This window comes from Sturnus vulgaris, chromosome 6 (genome assembly GCF_052056855.1).
Source record: "Sturnus vulgaris isolate bStuVul1 chromosome 6, bStuVul1.hap1, whole genome shotgun sequence".
Lineage (NCBI taxonomy): Eukaryota > Metazoa > Chordata > Aves > Passeriformes > Sturnidae > Sturnus > Sturnus vulgaris.
In genome coordinates, this window is record NC_142248.1 from 24,979,735 (window position 1) to 24,995,312 (window position 15,578).

Sequence of the window (15,578 nt, forward strand, 5' to 3'; positions counted from 1 at the left end):
GCATGGGGAATAGGGCACCTCTCTTATGTAACACACTCAAAACTATGTGCTCTTAGGGCAGAGTGCAGAACCTCCCAGAAAATGGCAACTGTGGCTTTATGTGAAATTCACCTGTCTGACTCCACAGGTAACTGCTACATTCATTATAACCTAGAATATGAACAATGCTTATGAGAATGTCATCACACATTGCAGCAACATAGCGAGATTAAAATCCTGTTGACTCTTTCATTCCCACCTCTGTGTTTGGCCACTTACCACTTTCGTAATGTCATTATAAACATTTGTAGAATATTCAGAGTTACTAACCTCCATCTCTCTCTCAATTTTTAGGAGATGATTTTTCAATCCGAATTATTTTAGGTGATGTAACGGACTATATTGATGACTACAGCAATCAGTAACATCAGCAAATGTAAGGAGTACAAGAGGATGACAATTAGACCAGCTCTGCTGTCAAGTAAGCAGATTCTATAACTGACTGGGATGGTAATGTTCACACCACTAAGGAACAAGTCTCAGGAAAGTTCTCTTTCCAAATCTCTGATCATGTTTAGTTCTGACTACTGGCACAACATCTACCTTTCTGCTTGTTCCAGAATATTTGGCTTGAATCCAGTAATAAGAATACTTCTCCTTAAATACAGGCTCACAGTGCTTTCTCTTCATTTGACAGACTGCCTAATATTCCCTTGCAGTGACATTAGCCATGATCCTGGAATGTTTCCAGCCAACTAATGTCATGTTCCACTCCTACCGTTCCATGCAGATAAGTAGTAAAAAAATCATGGTCTCTGCTGCTGGTACCAGGATGATGTTAGCTCAGGGGCTGCAAAAAGACTGATTTCCCCAGTGGAAATAGTAGACTTTTGCTCCTCACCTGTGGGTATAGAGCTTGTAGGTGCTATTAAACATTTCAAATGAGGTAAGAAAATCCTGAGGGGTATCCTTCAGAGTTTCCTAAAAGTTAAGTCAAATTAAAAAAAAGAAAAAAAGGTTTAGTTTATATTATGCAATAAAGGATAACCAACTTTTATGTAATATCACAGATATACCCACAGAGTTTACTCATCTGATCTGCCCTGAAAACAAAGTACAGTTTTTGCAGTCGTGCCACTGCTGTAATATCTGCAGCTTTTAACACTGATTTTATTTTATATGTGTCTCTGCGTTACCTCAACGTATAACCAGGAAGCACAACAAATCAGGATGAAAACATTTTCAAATTCAGGTAACCTGAATCCTTCTAGAGTACTTACATGCTACTCTACATGTACAGAATCCCCATGGAAATCAGCTCCACTAGAAGTGCTATGAACTTTTGCAAGTCACACTAGGCACCTAAACTGAGGAACTCAGACGAATTAAAAATACAAAGCACAGGCCCCATTTTCACCCTGTCAAATGTCTTGCCAGGTACTCAAGGAAACACTGTGACCACTCACTCCCAGTCTTAGGGCTGATTCACCTAAATTAGCCTCTTGTTTCACCACCTCCAGTTTTTTCCTCTCGCAGTGTTCCCTCTGTTCACGCCTCCATCCCACTGGTACCCTGCCCTAGCTTCCTGAAGACTAATACACTCTTGTAAGGCTGAACCACTTTAGCAATCATTTACTGTTTCTTTGTGTCCACTCTCTAAGCTCTCAGTGTGTTTCTGTCTCTCCTGTCCTCATGGCCTCATTCCTCCCTTCTTGGCTCTCTGCACGTAGATCAGACACTGTTATTCTGGGCCAAGCGGCAGAATCTCCAGGAGAACTGAGGCTGCATAGTCCTGCAGTTACCATTCAAGTAAGGAGATCCAGATCTGGGTTATTTTTTCTAGAGTCCTAGACAGAAGCCCGCTCGAAGCTGAAAGGAAGTTAACAGTATTCAGCTTGAGTTTCTCCTGAGCCAATACAAATGAAAATTTGTTGTGGGTCTCAAGTTGATTATCACAGAAATGACAGTCACATCCTTGGCCTCATACACACAGACTGCCATATTTTGAGTTCTGTTTCTAAACATTACATCACAAAAAACTATTTAAAGGAGAGATCTTAAAAAAAATTAGTTTGGAGAAAACAATTGCCTTTTTTCATGCCCTGCTTTCACAAAAATGAGGCAGACACCAGACAGAATTTCATAATTACTATGATTGGTTTTCAGTTGCTTTTAACTTTGGCAATAATGCCATGAAATTAAAATCAGCTCCATGCAGTTATCATTATATGTTTTCTACTTGCTTGTAATTCATATTTAATTAACAAATCTCGTATAGTATTTTGTTCCAAACTAATACAAGTGCAAACATGTGACTGCCTCGGATTGCAGGAGAGAAAAATCCCCACTGCAAATCAAAGGGAAGTATTCCTGCTAATTCTGTCAGACGGGAAAAATTCCCCAAAACATACTGAGGTTATTTATTTTAACTTGACGACACAGGTGAGAAGCAGACATAGTGTACAAGCAGGCAACATGAACCTTGATTCCACATTGCCCTACAAATTCACATCATTAGTCAGCTGGTCAGCAGCAAACACTACAGGCCTTTTCCTGCAAGGCCTGAAGGGGATATTTGAATCCTGAGCTGAAGTTCAGCCTATTTCACAGTTCTATTTATTCTCCAAAACTCTGACATGCAACACCCTTTCCTGTTGGTCCAGTGCCCACTTTAGCAGGTGTTATCAACACAAAACAGAGGACAAGCCCAGAGTATGCTTGAGGCTTTGCTGAACAGGATAAGGTTGCATGTCATGTTTCAACGTAAGACACAATTGCAGAATTAAAATAACCTGATGTGAAAGCCATGTGTTTTGTGGTCACCAAACATCTTTTGAGAATCTGAAGTTCTATAAAGAAAAGATGTTAAAGAAATGATTCCTTCAGAAAGGCTGACATAAACAACGTCACAATATGAAGGTACAGAATACTATACTGCCTTTCCATTACTCCTGTAATTTTCTCATGCAAACTGCAGACTTGGGTCCCAGTTCAAACTGTTTCTAAAGAGCTATAGAACTACTAAGAAATCCAGCAGAGGTGTCTGAGGGACAGAGAGCAGAATGTTCAAAAGGAACGAGAAGAAATTGATAAGAAAACAGAGAACTGACTGTGATACTATTAAAGAAATTTACCCTATACAACACTCCTCCCCTCCAAAATTTAGTGAAGATCTGTTATCAGACTGGAACGAAAAAAAAAAAAAAAAAAAAAAGACCAGTCCCTACATTTCTTCATTTATTGAATACACAGCAATATCGACATTAATGAGGCTTTCCCTGAGTCTAGAAAACAAAAGCTATTTCTTTTTGGTTTTACTAATTTGCTTTCTTTTTATTTCCTCATAATTCAGGCACCTTTGTTTGCAAGCTTCCTATCAGCCAACTGCTGATCTCAAAGGGAACAGAAATACAGATATTCTGTAAACCACAGATGTTCTGCTTGTGCCACTGCTGACAAAGTGATACCAGAGAGTGCAGCAGTGCTCAGGTCTCTCCACCAGCCTTGCAGTCCCAACCCACGCACTTTTAACCAATCCTCACCTCAAACCGTGGCAGGAATGTGATTTGGGTTGAGGCTCCTCCCAAGTCCAGAGTCCCAACAGTTTGCTGGTTCTGGCCAGACAGCTGCCCTGCAAACAACACCATGCTCAGAACAGCCCCAGTGCACAAATGCTGAAATGCAGACACTGTGTGGGTGTTCAGGCAGCCACCAGATGATCGCAGTATCACAGCAATACAAGGAGGGCTGAGCTGCCCTTCAAAGAAAAAACCTCAGAGAGAACAGGCAGGCAGACAGAAGGTATTATGGAAAGATTCAGACTTTCTTTCTTGATTCCAATCTCTCCTCCAAGGAGACAAAAGCAGATAAATCTCTAGGTATCAAGCAGAAGTTGAAAGTAAGAGACAAAGTATCTCCTACAGAAGACTGTCAGGAAGAGTACACATATTTTGTAACCACTATATAGCTGGTGAAAAGCAGTAGGGGGAGGAAGGGCAGTAAGAGCCAAAGCAGCTATTATAATTTCTCTTCACCCATAGCAGCTTTTTTGCTTGCTCATCTATCTACTAGAGTACTGATTTTCTTTTCACTGATTGCACTCCCAGAAGCTCTCAGAACCAGCAGTGCTAAGGCACCATGTCCTGCACCACCCCTGTAGTTGCACAGCTCACACTGGGATGAAGAACACTTGTTTCCCACTTTAGCAGTACCACTCCCAAAGCACGTTAGGGAAACCAGCTAGCCAGTGCCTCCAAGATCTGAGCAAATTCTGGCACCTTTGAGGTTAAGATGTCTCCTTCTTACTACAGACTCTGGAAAACAGTCTGCCCAAGACAATCCACTGCTTTAGCACTGCTGACAGAGCAGAAAGAAAAAGCATGGCCAAGGCAGAGGAACTTAGGGTGATCACTTCCACAGAAGAGACTCAAGTCAAGCTTAGAGAGTAGTTACATAGAATTAACTACCTGTCAAAAAGTTCACAGTGATCCAGGCTAAAATTCCTGCAAGGAGTGAAAAAAAAGAAAGAAAAAAGTCACCACTGAATACTTCACCAATCTCCTCCCCACTGTTACGAGCCCTCTGCATGTTATTTATTTACCTGAAAGTCATTACTAACTTAACCTGACCACCCCAGACTTCAGAGATTAATTCAAACTCATAATCACATTATGTGATGCATTATTGATTCACACAAGTCTCTTGAGCTGAAATAGGTAGGACTTTGTAATATGCATGCAAGTGCAGCATACACAAATCATATCTATTATCCAAACATACAAAGAAGTAATGAACTGACAAATGCACAAATTTCCTTAGGCCTGTTTTTGCAGTACAGCATTTCAATTCCTAATCTGAAAACTGCATTCACACCACCCTGTGTTTTAATCTTGAGGTTTCTATAATTACTCTACAGACAGAGCAGCAATCAGTAAAACACAAACAGCTCTTTTGACTCCAGTGGCTTGCTTGACACTGGCACGATTCTCACGCAAACATAGGTAAACATGTGACAGTAGAAGAGGTAGGGATTTTAAATGAACTTGGCAGGCTACTCTGTGCTCCTCTATTATGCCTCCCTGGTCCTGCCCCCTGTCAATACAACAGTTCTCTGTACTGTACAATTCACCCATTAATCCAGAGTGACAAACTATGCACTGCACCACACTTATCAAATACTTAAAGACAGAAGAATACTTCTCCTTTTCTCTTGGCCCTTGTGGAGAGATTTTGTTCTTTAATCTTTCTCCATTTATTAGCTGTTTAAGCCCTGTGATAATTCTTCTTGCTTTCCTTCAGCACCTTCCAGAGTGGCAATTTATTTGCCATAAGGAAGTGTTCTAAACTGAACATGACAGGATAGCTCTTTTCATCAGGCACCCATACAGATGATTATCACCTGTCTGTTCTCTGAGGCAATATGTCTGGATATGTAGCCAGAATGTTGCAGTGGTTTTTTTCTGCACTGCAAAATCATTCTTCACTCCAAACCTACATATTTGAATGTATATGAACATATTTCACCTTTTCTTGTATTTTATGGTATTTCCTTGCTACTTTACTAGCTTTATTTTTCCCAACAGAATATTTTTAAACTTATTATTTTATTATTTAGTTATCTATTCTTAACACTTGCCAATTATCCTTTATTCTCCTCTAATAGTCACAATCCTCCCAATTTTAGATTGAAAATAGATGAGCTGCACATAATAGGTTATTTTTAACGCGGGTATTGCAGAATTTACAAGGCACTTTCCATAAGCTTCCAAGCTTGCTATATTGTCATGTAGCCTTTCAGAGGTGGACACCATCTCTTTTGCACCAGTTCCCAAGAGCAGCCTCCAGTCGGGCAGACTGCATCAGACAGTATTTATTGTTGAGACAAAGTTTTGTTCTGAAACCTGGGACGTCTCTTTGTGTATCTGCATTTGTAGCCGAACAGGTGACCAAGTAATGAACACCACCTCAGGAAGGCAGGATTGCATTGTTTCAAACAGGGCCAGAAACCTTTTATTTTTTTCTCCTTAGTTTAAGGACCATTTCTAGTTCCCTCTCATGTTCCTAAGATATCTCTCTTTTCCCCATTTCTCTTTGCTTTTACTTTTTACCCCTCCTAAAGCATACCTTCATGAGATCCATCCATGATGCCAACACTGTCCTCTGGAACAAGGAATGGTGATTCCTCGAAGACTTCTTTCACCTGAGGAAAGAAATAGTGATTGCATTTCTTGGTGTTCAGAGTCTTGTTCTGCTCTGAGGGTGACAAAGTTTTGTTTTATACAGAAGTAGAAAATAAGAAAAGTGTGTGGAGTAGGGGCTAGGAAATAAAGTAGTGTTGTAGGTCTCTCTCCATGCCTTCCACCACAGCCAGACAGAGGATTTCAGGACCAGATAAGATATTCTGCGAGTTTCATGCTATCGTGGGATTACACATAAACTCTTTTCATAGTTTAATTTTCTTATGGTAAACAGAATAGAGAATTGAATGGAAAAAAAAAAAAAGATTAATCAGGGAGAGCAATACTAGTGAATCCAAACCAACTTAGTATTACCTCTGAAAGAAGAGCCTGAGCTTTCTCCTCTGACAGCAAGCGAAGTCCAGCTGTGGCTTTTAACACTACTGGGGTCTTTTTCCAGAGATGTGGTGGCACAGCATCTATGGCCATGTCCAGCAATGTTTTGACAGTTTCAGCACCCTAAAAGGAAAAATATGTTTTTCATATGGTTTCCTCCTACAGGCTGTCCGAGAATAGGCCTCTCAGCTTCCCCTCAAAACTTGTGAGAACAGTATTCAATAGCAGAAGATACCCACACCCAAGATAAGTAGAAAAATCATGCCAAACATCTCATTAGAACATTAAACGGAACATCTGTACTGGAAAGAAAAGGTGTATTCATAAATATATTTTAGGGAAGATAAATATCATTGTTTGTGGAAGGTATTTTTTGGAAAGGATGGAGGGAGGTGAGGGAACCAATTACCTGACAAACCTAAACATCTTGCAGTATCATGAAACTAAATGGTGCAATTACTGACTGAGGCTACCAAAGCAAGGGAAAATACCCATAGATTTCACTAAATGCAACATAAGAATTCCAAATGTATCCATAGCAAATATTGTAATTAAAATGCCAGCTGTGCAATGATTACCACACAAGGTACAGACCACTGCTGTCTCAATTATTTCCACTGCTCTAACAATTAGTTTGGCATTAGCAATAAACATTCTCTTGTGAAATCCCTAGAAATTTCTTTCGGGGTGAGTTCTCCTCTCCTACTGAACAAACAAGATTTACTGGAATCGTAGGTGATCATATAAAAGTTTTTTAAAAATCCCAAATCCATTCACTCTTCCATAAAGTGTCACACTCAAATTCCTGTAGCATGGAATCCAACTGAGGAAAATGAGAAATCTGAAACGCCCATAATGCTAGCCCCCAACTTCAAGGCTGCTAAAGCACACAAGATAGTGTATCTAATCTGTCATTTCTCTGGCACCTCCTTTAGTTTGTGAAAGGATTTGCTGTCAGCACAGGGAGTCTGGAAAGTGGCAGCTTACTTCAGAACAGAGAGAATTATTCGTTACTCATATTTGGGGTAGCTATAGGGGAAATAAACACTGGATGCTGCTAGAGACAAAAATCACTTTGCCTTTGAAATTCTCAAAGGCGTATGGTCTAGTTATATAAACATTTAAGCAATTAATTAAGCTACTGTTCCACTGATGAAATGTGTAAAATACCAGCTCCTATTTCACCGTGTAGAACTTAAATCACAAAAGCAGAGGAACAGGTTTAGAGAGACAGCAGCAGAACTTGTGCATTTCTTCTTGACTTTTTGCAGTTGCAATCAGTACTACTTGAAATGCTTGGTAGAATTTAAATGATGTAACAGAAGCACGACCAACTCCCAGGGAATGAAGGGCAATCTTACCTTTTCAGGCTGATCAGCATATGCAGACAGACCTGGCTTCACAGACTCAAAGATTTCCCCTTCCACCTCTGGAAGTTTTTCTGCAAACAAACAAAACATTACATGATACAGTCAACAACTTAAATCTTATTCTTTTATTTCCAAAATGACTGTAAAGTGACTGTAAATTGACTATCCTTGATTCTCCTTGCAAACAAGATTATACCTCTCCTAAAACAAGCCTTGCTCCTTCTCTTCAGGAACATATTTAGCAGACACTTGCCCTTGTACCCTCCAAATTCACAAAATTTATAAATAACTTGTTGTTATAATTAAAAGGATGTTCATTTAGCATTTGTGAACTACAGTAAGTTAAAATAATGCAGCACAACTGTCACTGGTGGGGTTTTTGGGGTCCTTTTGGGATCCCTGAGACTGCTTCTGCAGCCCTCAGTGACGGAGCACTTTCCCGAGCCTTGCCCAGATAGAATTCTGGCTCGTGGTGAGCTCTCAGACCAGCGGGGAAAAGAATCAGCATATGCAGAAAGGCACAAATCCATAGTTTATTCTATGAAGGCATCCTATCTAGCATATACCAACGGCTGTTGTTTTACAGGGGCTTTTATATCTTTTGAGGGTTTTACAGTTTGCACCAATTACCAAGGGAATTCTACTTTTAACCAATCCCTGAGGGATTTTACATTCAAAGCTGGCCTATGGATACGAAAAGAGAATGAACCACTAATATTGAAGATAGATAAGAGGGTCTTCCAAGGGGGGGAAGCTAAATTCCTTTTGCATTCGTCATTTCACAAGCCATTTCTGATCTCTAAGCTATGGTTTTCCAAGGAGCTTGTTCTGAGGATGCAGGGAGACTTTTTTGAATATCTTCTGCTCCCTCCACACACAACCGTTGCCTATTCTTAATAAAATTTCTTTCCCTTTCTGTCCTTAAGCTAATTGTGAAATACTAGTGCATATTAAGACACACACAATCAACTTCCACTTATCCTTGGGTGATTCATCCAGCTCAGATAGAACAGAGCTGACTGTGCCCAAGTACTTGGCTGAGAAGCCAAACAAGTTTGCCCACTGCTCCCAGAGCACTTTGGGTGTAGAAGCTATTCCTGAGTATTGTGTATTACAAGCCAGGCTGAGTCAAACAGAACTGGACCTTGTACCATTCCTTCCAGACTATGGATGAAGTCATGCACAGACAGATAAGTACTATGTCCCAGCAACCAGCCTTCAACCCTTGCAAACCTGCTGCCTCACTGTACCCAAGCTGATTCATCCTCCTGAATCCTGTCACACCAAAATCCTGTGCAGTCAAAATTGGGCACCTCTGCATTGTGTGAGCAGCAGATACACTGGAGTGTGGTGCATCTCAGCACACCTCTCCTGGAAATGGCTCAGACCTTCAGTACTTAATAACTCTCTAATTTACAGGTTTTAATTTGCTACAAAATATGACATAAACATATGCAGAATTCAAGTATCTCTTAATAAAATTTAAGGTAACATGCAACCTGACAAAACCAGCATAAGTATCTTTTCATCTCAATGAAATATTCCTTTTAAACAGCTGCATAGACGAAAATGTTTGAAAATTTGGAATTCTCCAGTATATCCAGAATTAAATCTCTGAGACTCAAAAGACCTACAAAAAAAGGTATTTACACAGCAAAACACCATGACAAATGGACAATAAACACCTGCAGGAACACCATTTGAAGGACAAACTGTAGAAATCTTCAACTGCCCCCAAATGCTGAGCTGGCAAAAAACAAAACTGTTTTGAGAATTTGGAACCTAAGTCAACATACATGAGGGTCTTACCTGGGCTCTTCTGCACAAAGGTGTAAATATGAATACGGGTTCCAGTGCTTCCTGCGTCAAACATGATGCCGTAAAAAGTGTTTGCTTTGGCATTTATAGGGCACGTATTAGGTGGAAAGAACTCCTGAAACCACATTACCCTGTTTGAATGTGAAAGAACAAAGGGCAAAGTGGAAAATGCCAATGCTATAAGGATGGGAAGTCTGGAAGATGCCATCTTGCCAGGACCCCTTGAGGCTGTTAAGCACGTATCAGCAATCACAGAGCTGCAGAAGGTCCTGAAGAGTTTAAAAAAAAAAAAAAAAAAAGAAGGAATGGAAATTACCAAGAGCTCTCTCCTTTAAAATTCTGTTAAAAAAGAAAATAAATGAGTTGTTTTATTGCACTTGGTGCTACAACTACATCTAACTGATTTGTTCTTTCAGAATAAAGGTTTCTCCCTTTCCCAAGTGCAGAAGAGATAGAGTATTTCTAGTTTTGACTTTTAGACGATTTCCTTCTCTTATTTGTCTTGCAGATTTTCAACATTCAGAGTCTGTCTCCAGAACCTCCCAAAAGTCCAAATATTATCTGAAAAGAAATATTGCCCCGGGGAACTCTGGGCAGAGCCACTTTAACGTTTACACACTTGAGATGCTGTGGCAGAACACAAGTGTTATTCAGGGTCACAAACAAAGAGAATTTCATCTCAGGCTAAGAACAGCTGCTAGGAGAGATTAGCACACAGAGAAAATAAAGGCATATCCTTCCAGCAGCATCCCCATCTCTGAGAAAAGCCTGTGCTGCACAAGAAGGGCTGAAGAGCACCTGAGCTCTGCCTCAGTATTTTTTAATATTTTTCTTTTCTGTCTTTTTATTTTGGTTTTTATTTTTGGAATTATAAATAACAACAAAAAATCACAGCAAAACCCACACACTCTCACAAACCTAAAACAGTTTCCCCAAACACTCAGGTTGCTTACAAAGTTTCTTACAACAGTTTCACAAGTCAAAGCCCCAAAGCTGTGTTACACACTATTGGATATCAAGATACATCTACATCTCCCTTTCACACCTATCCCTCTGTATGTATTTTTCCTGAGAAATGCTAATAAAAGACATGGGCACAGAAATCATGTGGTGCCCAGGTAAAAAGGAGGAGAATATATAGGCATTTTTAAAAGCAGAAAAGAGCATGTGGCCAAATGTCCCACCATATGCAGTATTGCCTGCACCAACCTACACACAGAGCACTCAGCATACAGAAGGTGCAAACAGCTCCTTATCACTTTCCAGACATTTGGTAACACATCCATCCACCCACAGCACTGAGTATTCTACTTTATATGGCTGCTCATCAGCTCTGCCCAAGGCCCCTGCCCACTGCTTATTCTTACATTTGACTGTGTTTTAGCAATCTGCTCCGCCCTGTTCATTCTCTTGAAATCTTTACTTGCTGTCTCTATCCTACACGTATTCATTCCTAAACCCTCTCCTTTCCTTTCCATGTGAGTCTGCTATAGCCTCTATTTCCACACACCTTTCTCCCACACCCAAAGAGCTCACATATGCTCCACTGCCTTTTATCCCAGATTCAGCCCTTGTAAGACTTTTATTATTTCCATCCTTCACCTTTGTCCCCAGTTGCAGCGAAGGGAGATTAACTTTTACCCGTTTCCAGCAAAAAATGTCACATTCATCAGGCATCTCTCTAACTCACTCCAGCGTTCTGCTGTGTCTAGAGCCAGCACAGTGCACAGCCCACTGCAGATGGGTAACCTCACCTGCCTGCTGAGACCTTTCTTTTTATCCTCCTGTTCCTAACAAATGCAGAGAGATATAGGCAGAAGCACAGACTCCTCATCCTCTCTGCCTTAGAAGCACACTGAGAAGAACTGACTGCAATTCCACTAGCAGACAACAGCCCTGGCCAGTGTCTGTGACAGAGCAACTCCAATTGCAGTAATTTCTAAAGTATCCACGTTTTATGTGGAAAAGAGTAAATACATAGTTCTGTAACAAAGTGTTCTCCTGAAGAGACTTGATGAGAAGTGCCAAACAGTTTGGCAGTTTTGTAGCTATGGATTTGTACTAAGATTCAGCTGGCATTACCCAGGTTTACTTCATTACAGCAAGGAGGGCCAGTGAAAATCCAAGCAGCTGCACTGTTTTAACAGAATATAAGGTGCATTAGTGAGAGCCACCTTCCAGCAGGTTCAAAGAGGTGATCTTATTCTCATGCAACATAAGGATTTTGTTTAATGAACTATCACAAACACAACCCAAGCACCTATCTTAAGAACAAACTCCAGGGTCCTATTACAAACAGCACATGTGACAGTTATGTAAGCCTCAGAATCTCTGATGATCCGAAAATATCTGAGCAACTGCCATCATTAACTCATACTTTCCTTGCCAAATCCTTAGTCTCACATGAAATACCCTCACAAAGCTTCTCTATCCTTTCTCAGACATCCACCACCATATCACACTTTCTGTTTTCTATATTTCCTCGGACTTTTTTCTTTTCCCTTTTATACTTCTAATGACAAATAAAACCCCATAGAACAACAAATTCACAACCAATCACCCTGGGATTTTATTTTTCTTCTCTGTCATGAAGAATGAAAAATGCACACTGAGCCCCTTCAATGACTGCTGAAGTCCATTTAATCAAGCACACTAGCAAAACAATGTCCATAAGAAGAATGAAAACAGATCAGAGTAAGAAATCAGAGACAAGAGAGAAAAATCATCAGAGCATCATAACAGAAATGGAAAAAGTAATTTGGGAAGAAATCAAAAGTATGAAAGAAAAATTCAGGGTAGAAATAGACAAGAGCAAAACTACTGAGAGGGAAAAATAGTTTCAAAACAGTTCCTCTCAAACAACTTAAAGTCCTAACTGGTATCAGAATACAACAGGGTGGAGAAAATGAACAACAAACAGAAAGGTGAAAAGACAAAACGGAGTATTTGTAATGTAAGCACAAGCTCATTCATGCAATCAAGCAGTTCAGCGAGGTAAAGCCTACAGTTCCCCATCAGGAGGCTGAGTTACTGTCCTTCAGAAGGAGCAGCAATAATCAGCACTGATCATTAGCACGCTAGGCACACACCTGAAGCAGGATGGAAGCAACAGCTGCTCCACTCCAGGAATTCCTAATGAAAACCACCTTGAGAGCACGACGGCAAGAGACACTGTGCCTGCACTGCTTCACCTTCGCTGTCAGCTAACAGGAGTGGACTGTGCATCAGGCAAATTATGAGGTCATGAAGACACATCAAATATCAATTGAGTTGTTTTATTCAAATTTGAGTTTATCATTACTCAATACAAGCAGTGAAACTTATGTAACTACACAGGATGAATTTCAAGAAGTTCAAAGTTAACTTGAGATCGTGTTAGTAAAACATTTACACAAGCACTACAGTTGACCTCAGCATCCCTGAGGCCTGAGCCAGCAAAACAGGACAGAACGCTCATTTCCCAATGCAGAGAAACATGTGTAAATGTCATCTGTACACCACAGATTTTAGGTACTAAATGAAAAAGCTGAAGTACCTCCAATATAAAAATTTAGGAGCTATGCAAATTGTATGATCCAAAAACACTGGGATGTTGTATAGAGACTCCCAAGACTGAAAGCATGAACAGGAAGGAAAAAAAATCCCAACACAATTCCACAAAACAAAAACCCCAACCAAAGCGTCCTTAAACAACAAAAGTAAAAACTCTACCATAATAATAACTAACCTTAAGACAGCAGAACACAACCTTACTTAGAGCTCACCATATACAGAAACACTGGTAATTTTCAAGAAAATAAATATTCAATACTGGACTATTTCTAACAAAATAACACACGAAACAAAAACTACACAACAGAAGCATTTCCCTGTAAAAAGGAAGGTGAACCGAAGGGAGGGAGAAGCAGTGTATCAGAGATACAAGAATTTCCCTTCTGTTTCCTAACAATACTGGGAAATATTGGAGATACACAAAAATATTCAAAAATAGTAATAAATATTAATGATACAAATACAGGTAAATATTTTACAAAAAAAACTGATTTAGGAAACAAATAAAATTACATAATTCAATTAATATTCTTCCATGCTAAAGCACAACAGAAATCATTCAGAATGGAAAATCTTCTGTGCTCAAACAGTAACAAAATCTATTTTCCAGATGAGCAGCTCTTATGGTCACAAAATCTATTTCCCAGATGAGAGGTTTAACACTTAACACTCATGACTAAATAAATACTTTTAAACCTTTTTTTATTCCAGGGAAAAAAAAAAGGGATTACATTTTTTTCTGGACTTATTTTTATCTATTAAAAAAATAGCTTTCTTGGATTGTTTTGAGAAAAACTTAAGCTGCTTTAAAGGACACTGTTTAGAAGACACAATAGAAGGAATAACCGAATTCAAAGGCAGAACTTCCCAGTATTTTCATAAAAATAATGGCAGAGTATTCTTTGAGCACATATATTTTCGGTAAAATTCTGACTCTAGAGCTTTAAACTCCAGGGGGAAAAATGTAGAACCAACTCACAAACATGCGTTATCAGAAGTTTTAATCTTTCTGCCCCCATACTGAGGCTCCAAATACACATTATTTGCTTATTCACATTTCTGGCCAAGCGCGTTTTCGGTTTTCCTCTTTAATTAGACCGAGGCAGCTTTTCCAGGAAACCGCTACCCTGCGGTGCGGGCACCTTTCAGAGCGGCGACCGCGCACACCTGCGGGGCTGTAACAGCACCTTTTCCTGGGACAGCCGCTATTCCTGGAAAACAGACCTTGGCTGCGACAGGCTTGGGGCGCTGAGGGCTTTTGCTGCCGTGCCAGGCGGGAGCGCTCCGGCGCTGCCTCCCGCAGCCGCTCCCGGGAATGCCCTGGGGCCGGCGCTGGGCTCTTGGCTCCGTCCCTGCTGCGCATCCCGGCGCCAGCGCGTCCTGCCTGCTCCACTTCCCACGGCTGCCGCCTCAACCCTCGCCCTGCACACGCCTCAAAGCCTTCCCTACCTTCCTTTCCTCTCCCCTAAACCCTCCCTACCTTCCTCTCCTCTCCTCTCCCCTGGCAAAAGCCTCCGCGGTCCTCCCTGTGCCCCGGCGGCGCGGGGCAGCGCGGCCCGGGACTCCGCTGTTCTTTCCGGAGCCGGCACCGGTGGCGCTGGCCAGGAACGCCCGCAGAAACGCCCGTCCCCTCCTCACCGGCCGGCCCGCGCTATCTATCGCTCGACCGGGACGGGGCGTCCTCCCGCCCGCCCCTGGGAGTAACGGAGACGCGGGCGCAGCTTTCGCCGTCTCCCGCCGCCCGCCCGGGCTCGCGCCCAGCGGAGCGCCCCCCCGGGGCGCGGCAGCGAGCACGGCCGGGGGGGGCTCACCCCGCCCGGCAGCGGCGGGACGGCGGCCGCCCCGCGCGCGCTCCCGATCCCGGCGCCGTTGGCACCGGAGTGGGGGGGGCGCTGCGGGCGCGCGGTGTCCATGGCAGCGCGCGGACGCTGCCGCGCCCCTCCCCCCGCCCCCGCCGGCTGCGCGCGCTCACCGGCCGCTCGCGGCGCCGCATCCCGCCGGCCCCGCGCGCCGCGTCACGGCCCGCCCGCGTGACGCACCGCCCGTCGCGGGAGTTGCGCGTGGCGGGCGCGCGCCGTCCGGCCCCCGCGGGAACGAGCGTCACCCCCGCCGGGCCCCGGACGGCGCTCCCGGCGCGCAGCCGTCGGCGGCACCGCTCCCCGCGGCGGGCACGGCGCTGCCGCCGCTAACGGGCGCGGGCGGGACGGCGAGAGCTCCCCGCAGGCAGCGCCCGGCCCGGCGGGGCCGTGTGGGGCGACAGCGCCCCCTGCGGGCGGGAAGGCGCGCG

At 42.6% G+C, this 15,578-nt stretch overlaps 2 protein-coding genes across 4 annotated transcripts in view; one reads left to right on the forward strand and one right to left on the reverse strand.

Moving 5' to 3' along the window:
* COQ6 (coenzyme Q6, monooxygenase) overlaps positions 1 to 642 on the forward strand; it is an 18,422-nt gene extending 17,780 nt beyond the window's left edge. The window contains exon 12 of the mRNA XM_088167318.1: positions 334 to 642. Within this exon, the coding sequence (XP_088023444.1) occupies positions 334 to 363 (30 nt within the window). The 3' untranslated portion in view covers positions 364 to 642. The remainder of the gene's footprint in view (positions 1 to 333) is intronic.
* ENTPD5 (ectonucleoside triphosphate diphosphohydrolase 5) overlaps positions 1 to 15,370 on the reverse strand; it is a 23,374-nt gene extending 8,004 nt beyond the window's left edge. Inside the window, exons 1-8 of one of the 3 annotated variants that reach the window (XM_088167322.1) lie at positions 15,264 to 15,370; positions 9,731 to 10,008; positions 7,913 to 7,992; positions 6,531 to 6,674; positions 6,103 to 6,178; positions 4,446 to 4,481; positions 3,522 to 3,610; positions 881 to 960 (exon numbers count right to left, since the gene is read on the reverse strand). In XM_088167322.1, the coding sequence (XP_088023448.1) occupies positions 881 to 960; positions 3,522 to 3,610; positions 4,446 to 4,481; positions 6,103 to 6,178; positions 6,531 to 6,674; positions 7,913 to 7,992; positions 9,731 to 9,947 (722 nt within the window). In that variant the 5' untranslated portion in view covers positions 9,948 to 10,008; positions 15,264 to 15,370. Of the gene's footprint in view, positions 1 to 880; positions 961 to 3,521; positions 3,611 to 4,445; positions 4,482 to 6,102; positions 6,179 to 6,530; positions 6,675 to 7,912; positions 7,993 to 9,730; positions 10,009 to 12,828; positions 14,749 to 14,771; positions 14,924 to 15,263 lie in introns of those variants that run through there. The other 2 variants (XM_088167323.1, XM_014890551.2) reach the window with 2 other exon arrangements.
* Between the last annotated feature and the right edge of the window lie 208 nt (positions 15,371 to 15,578).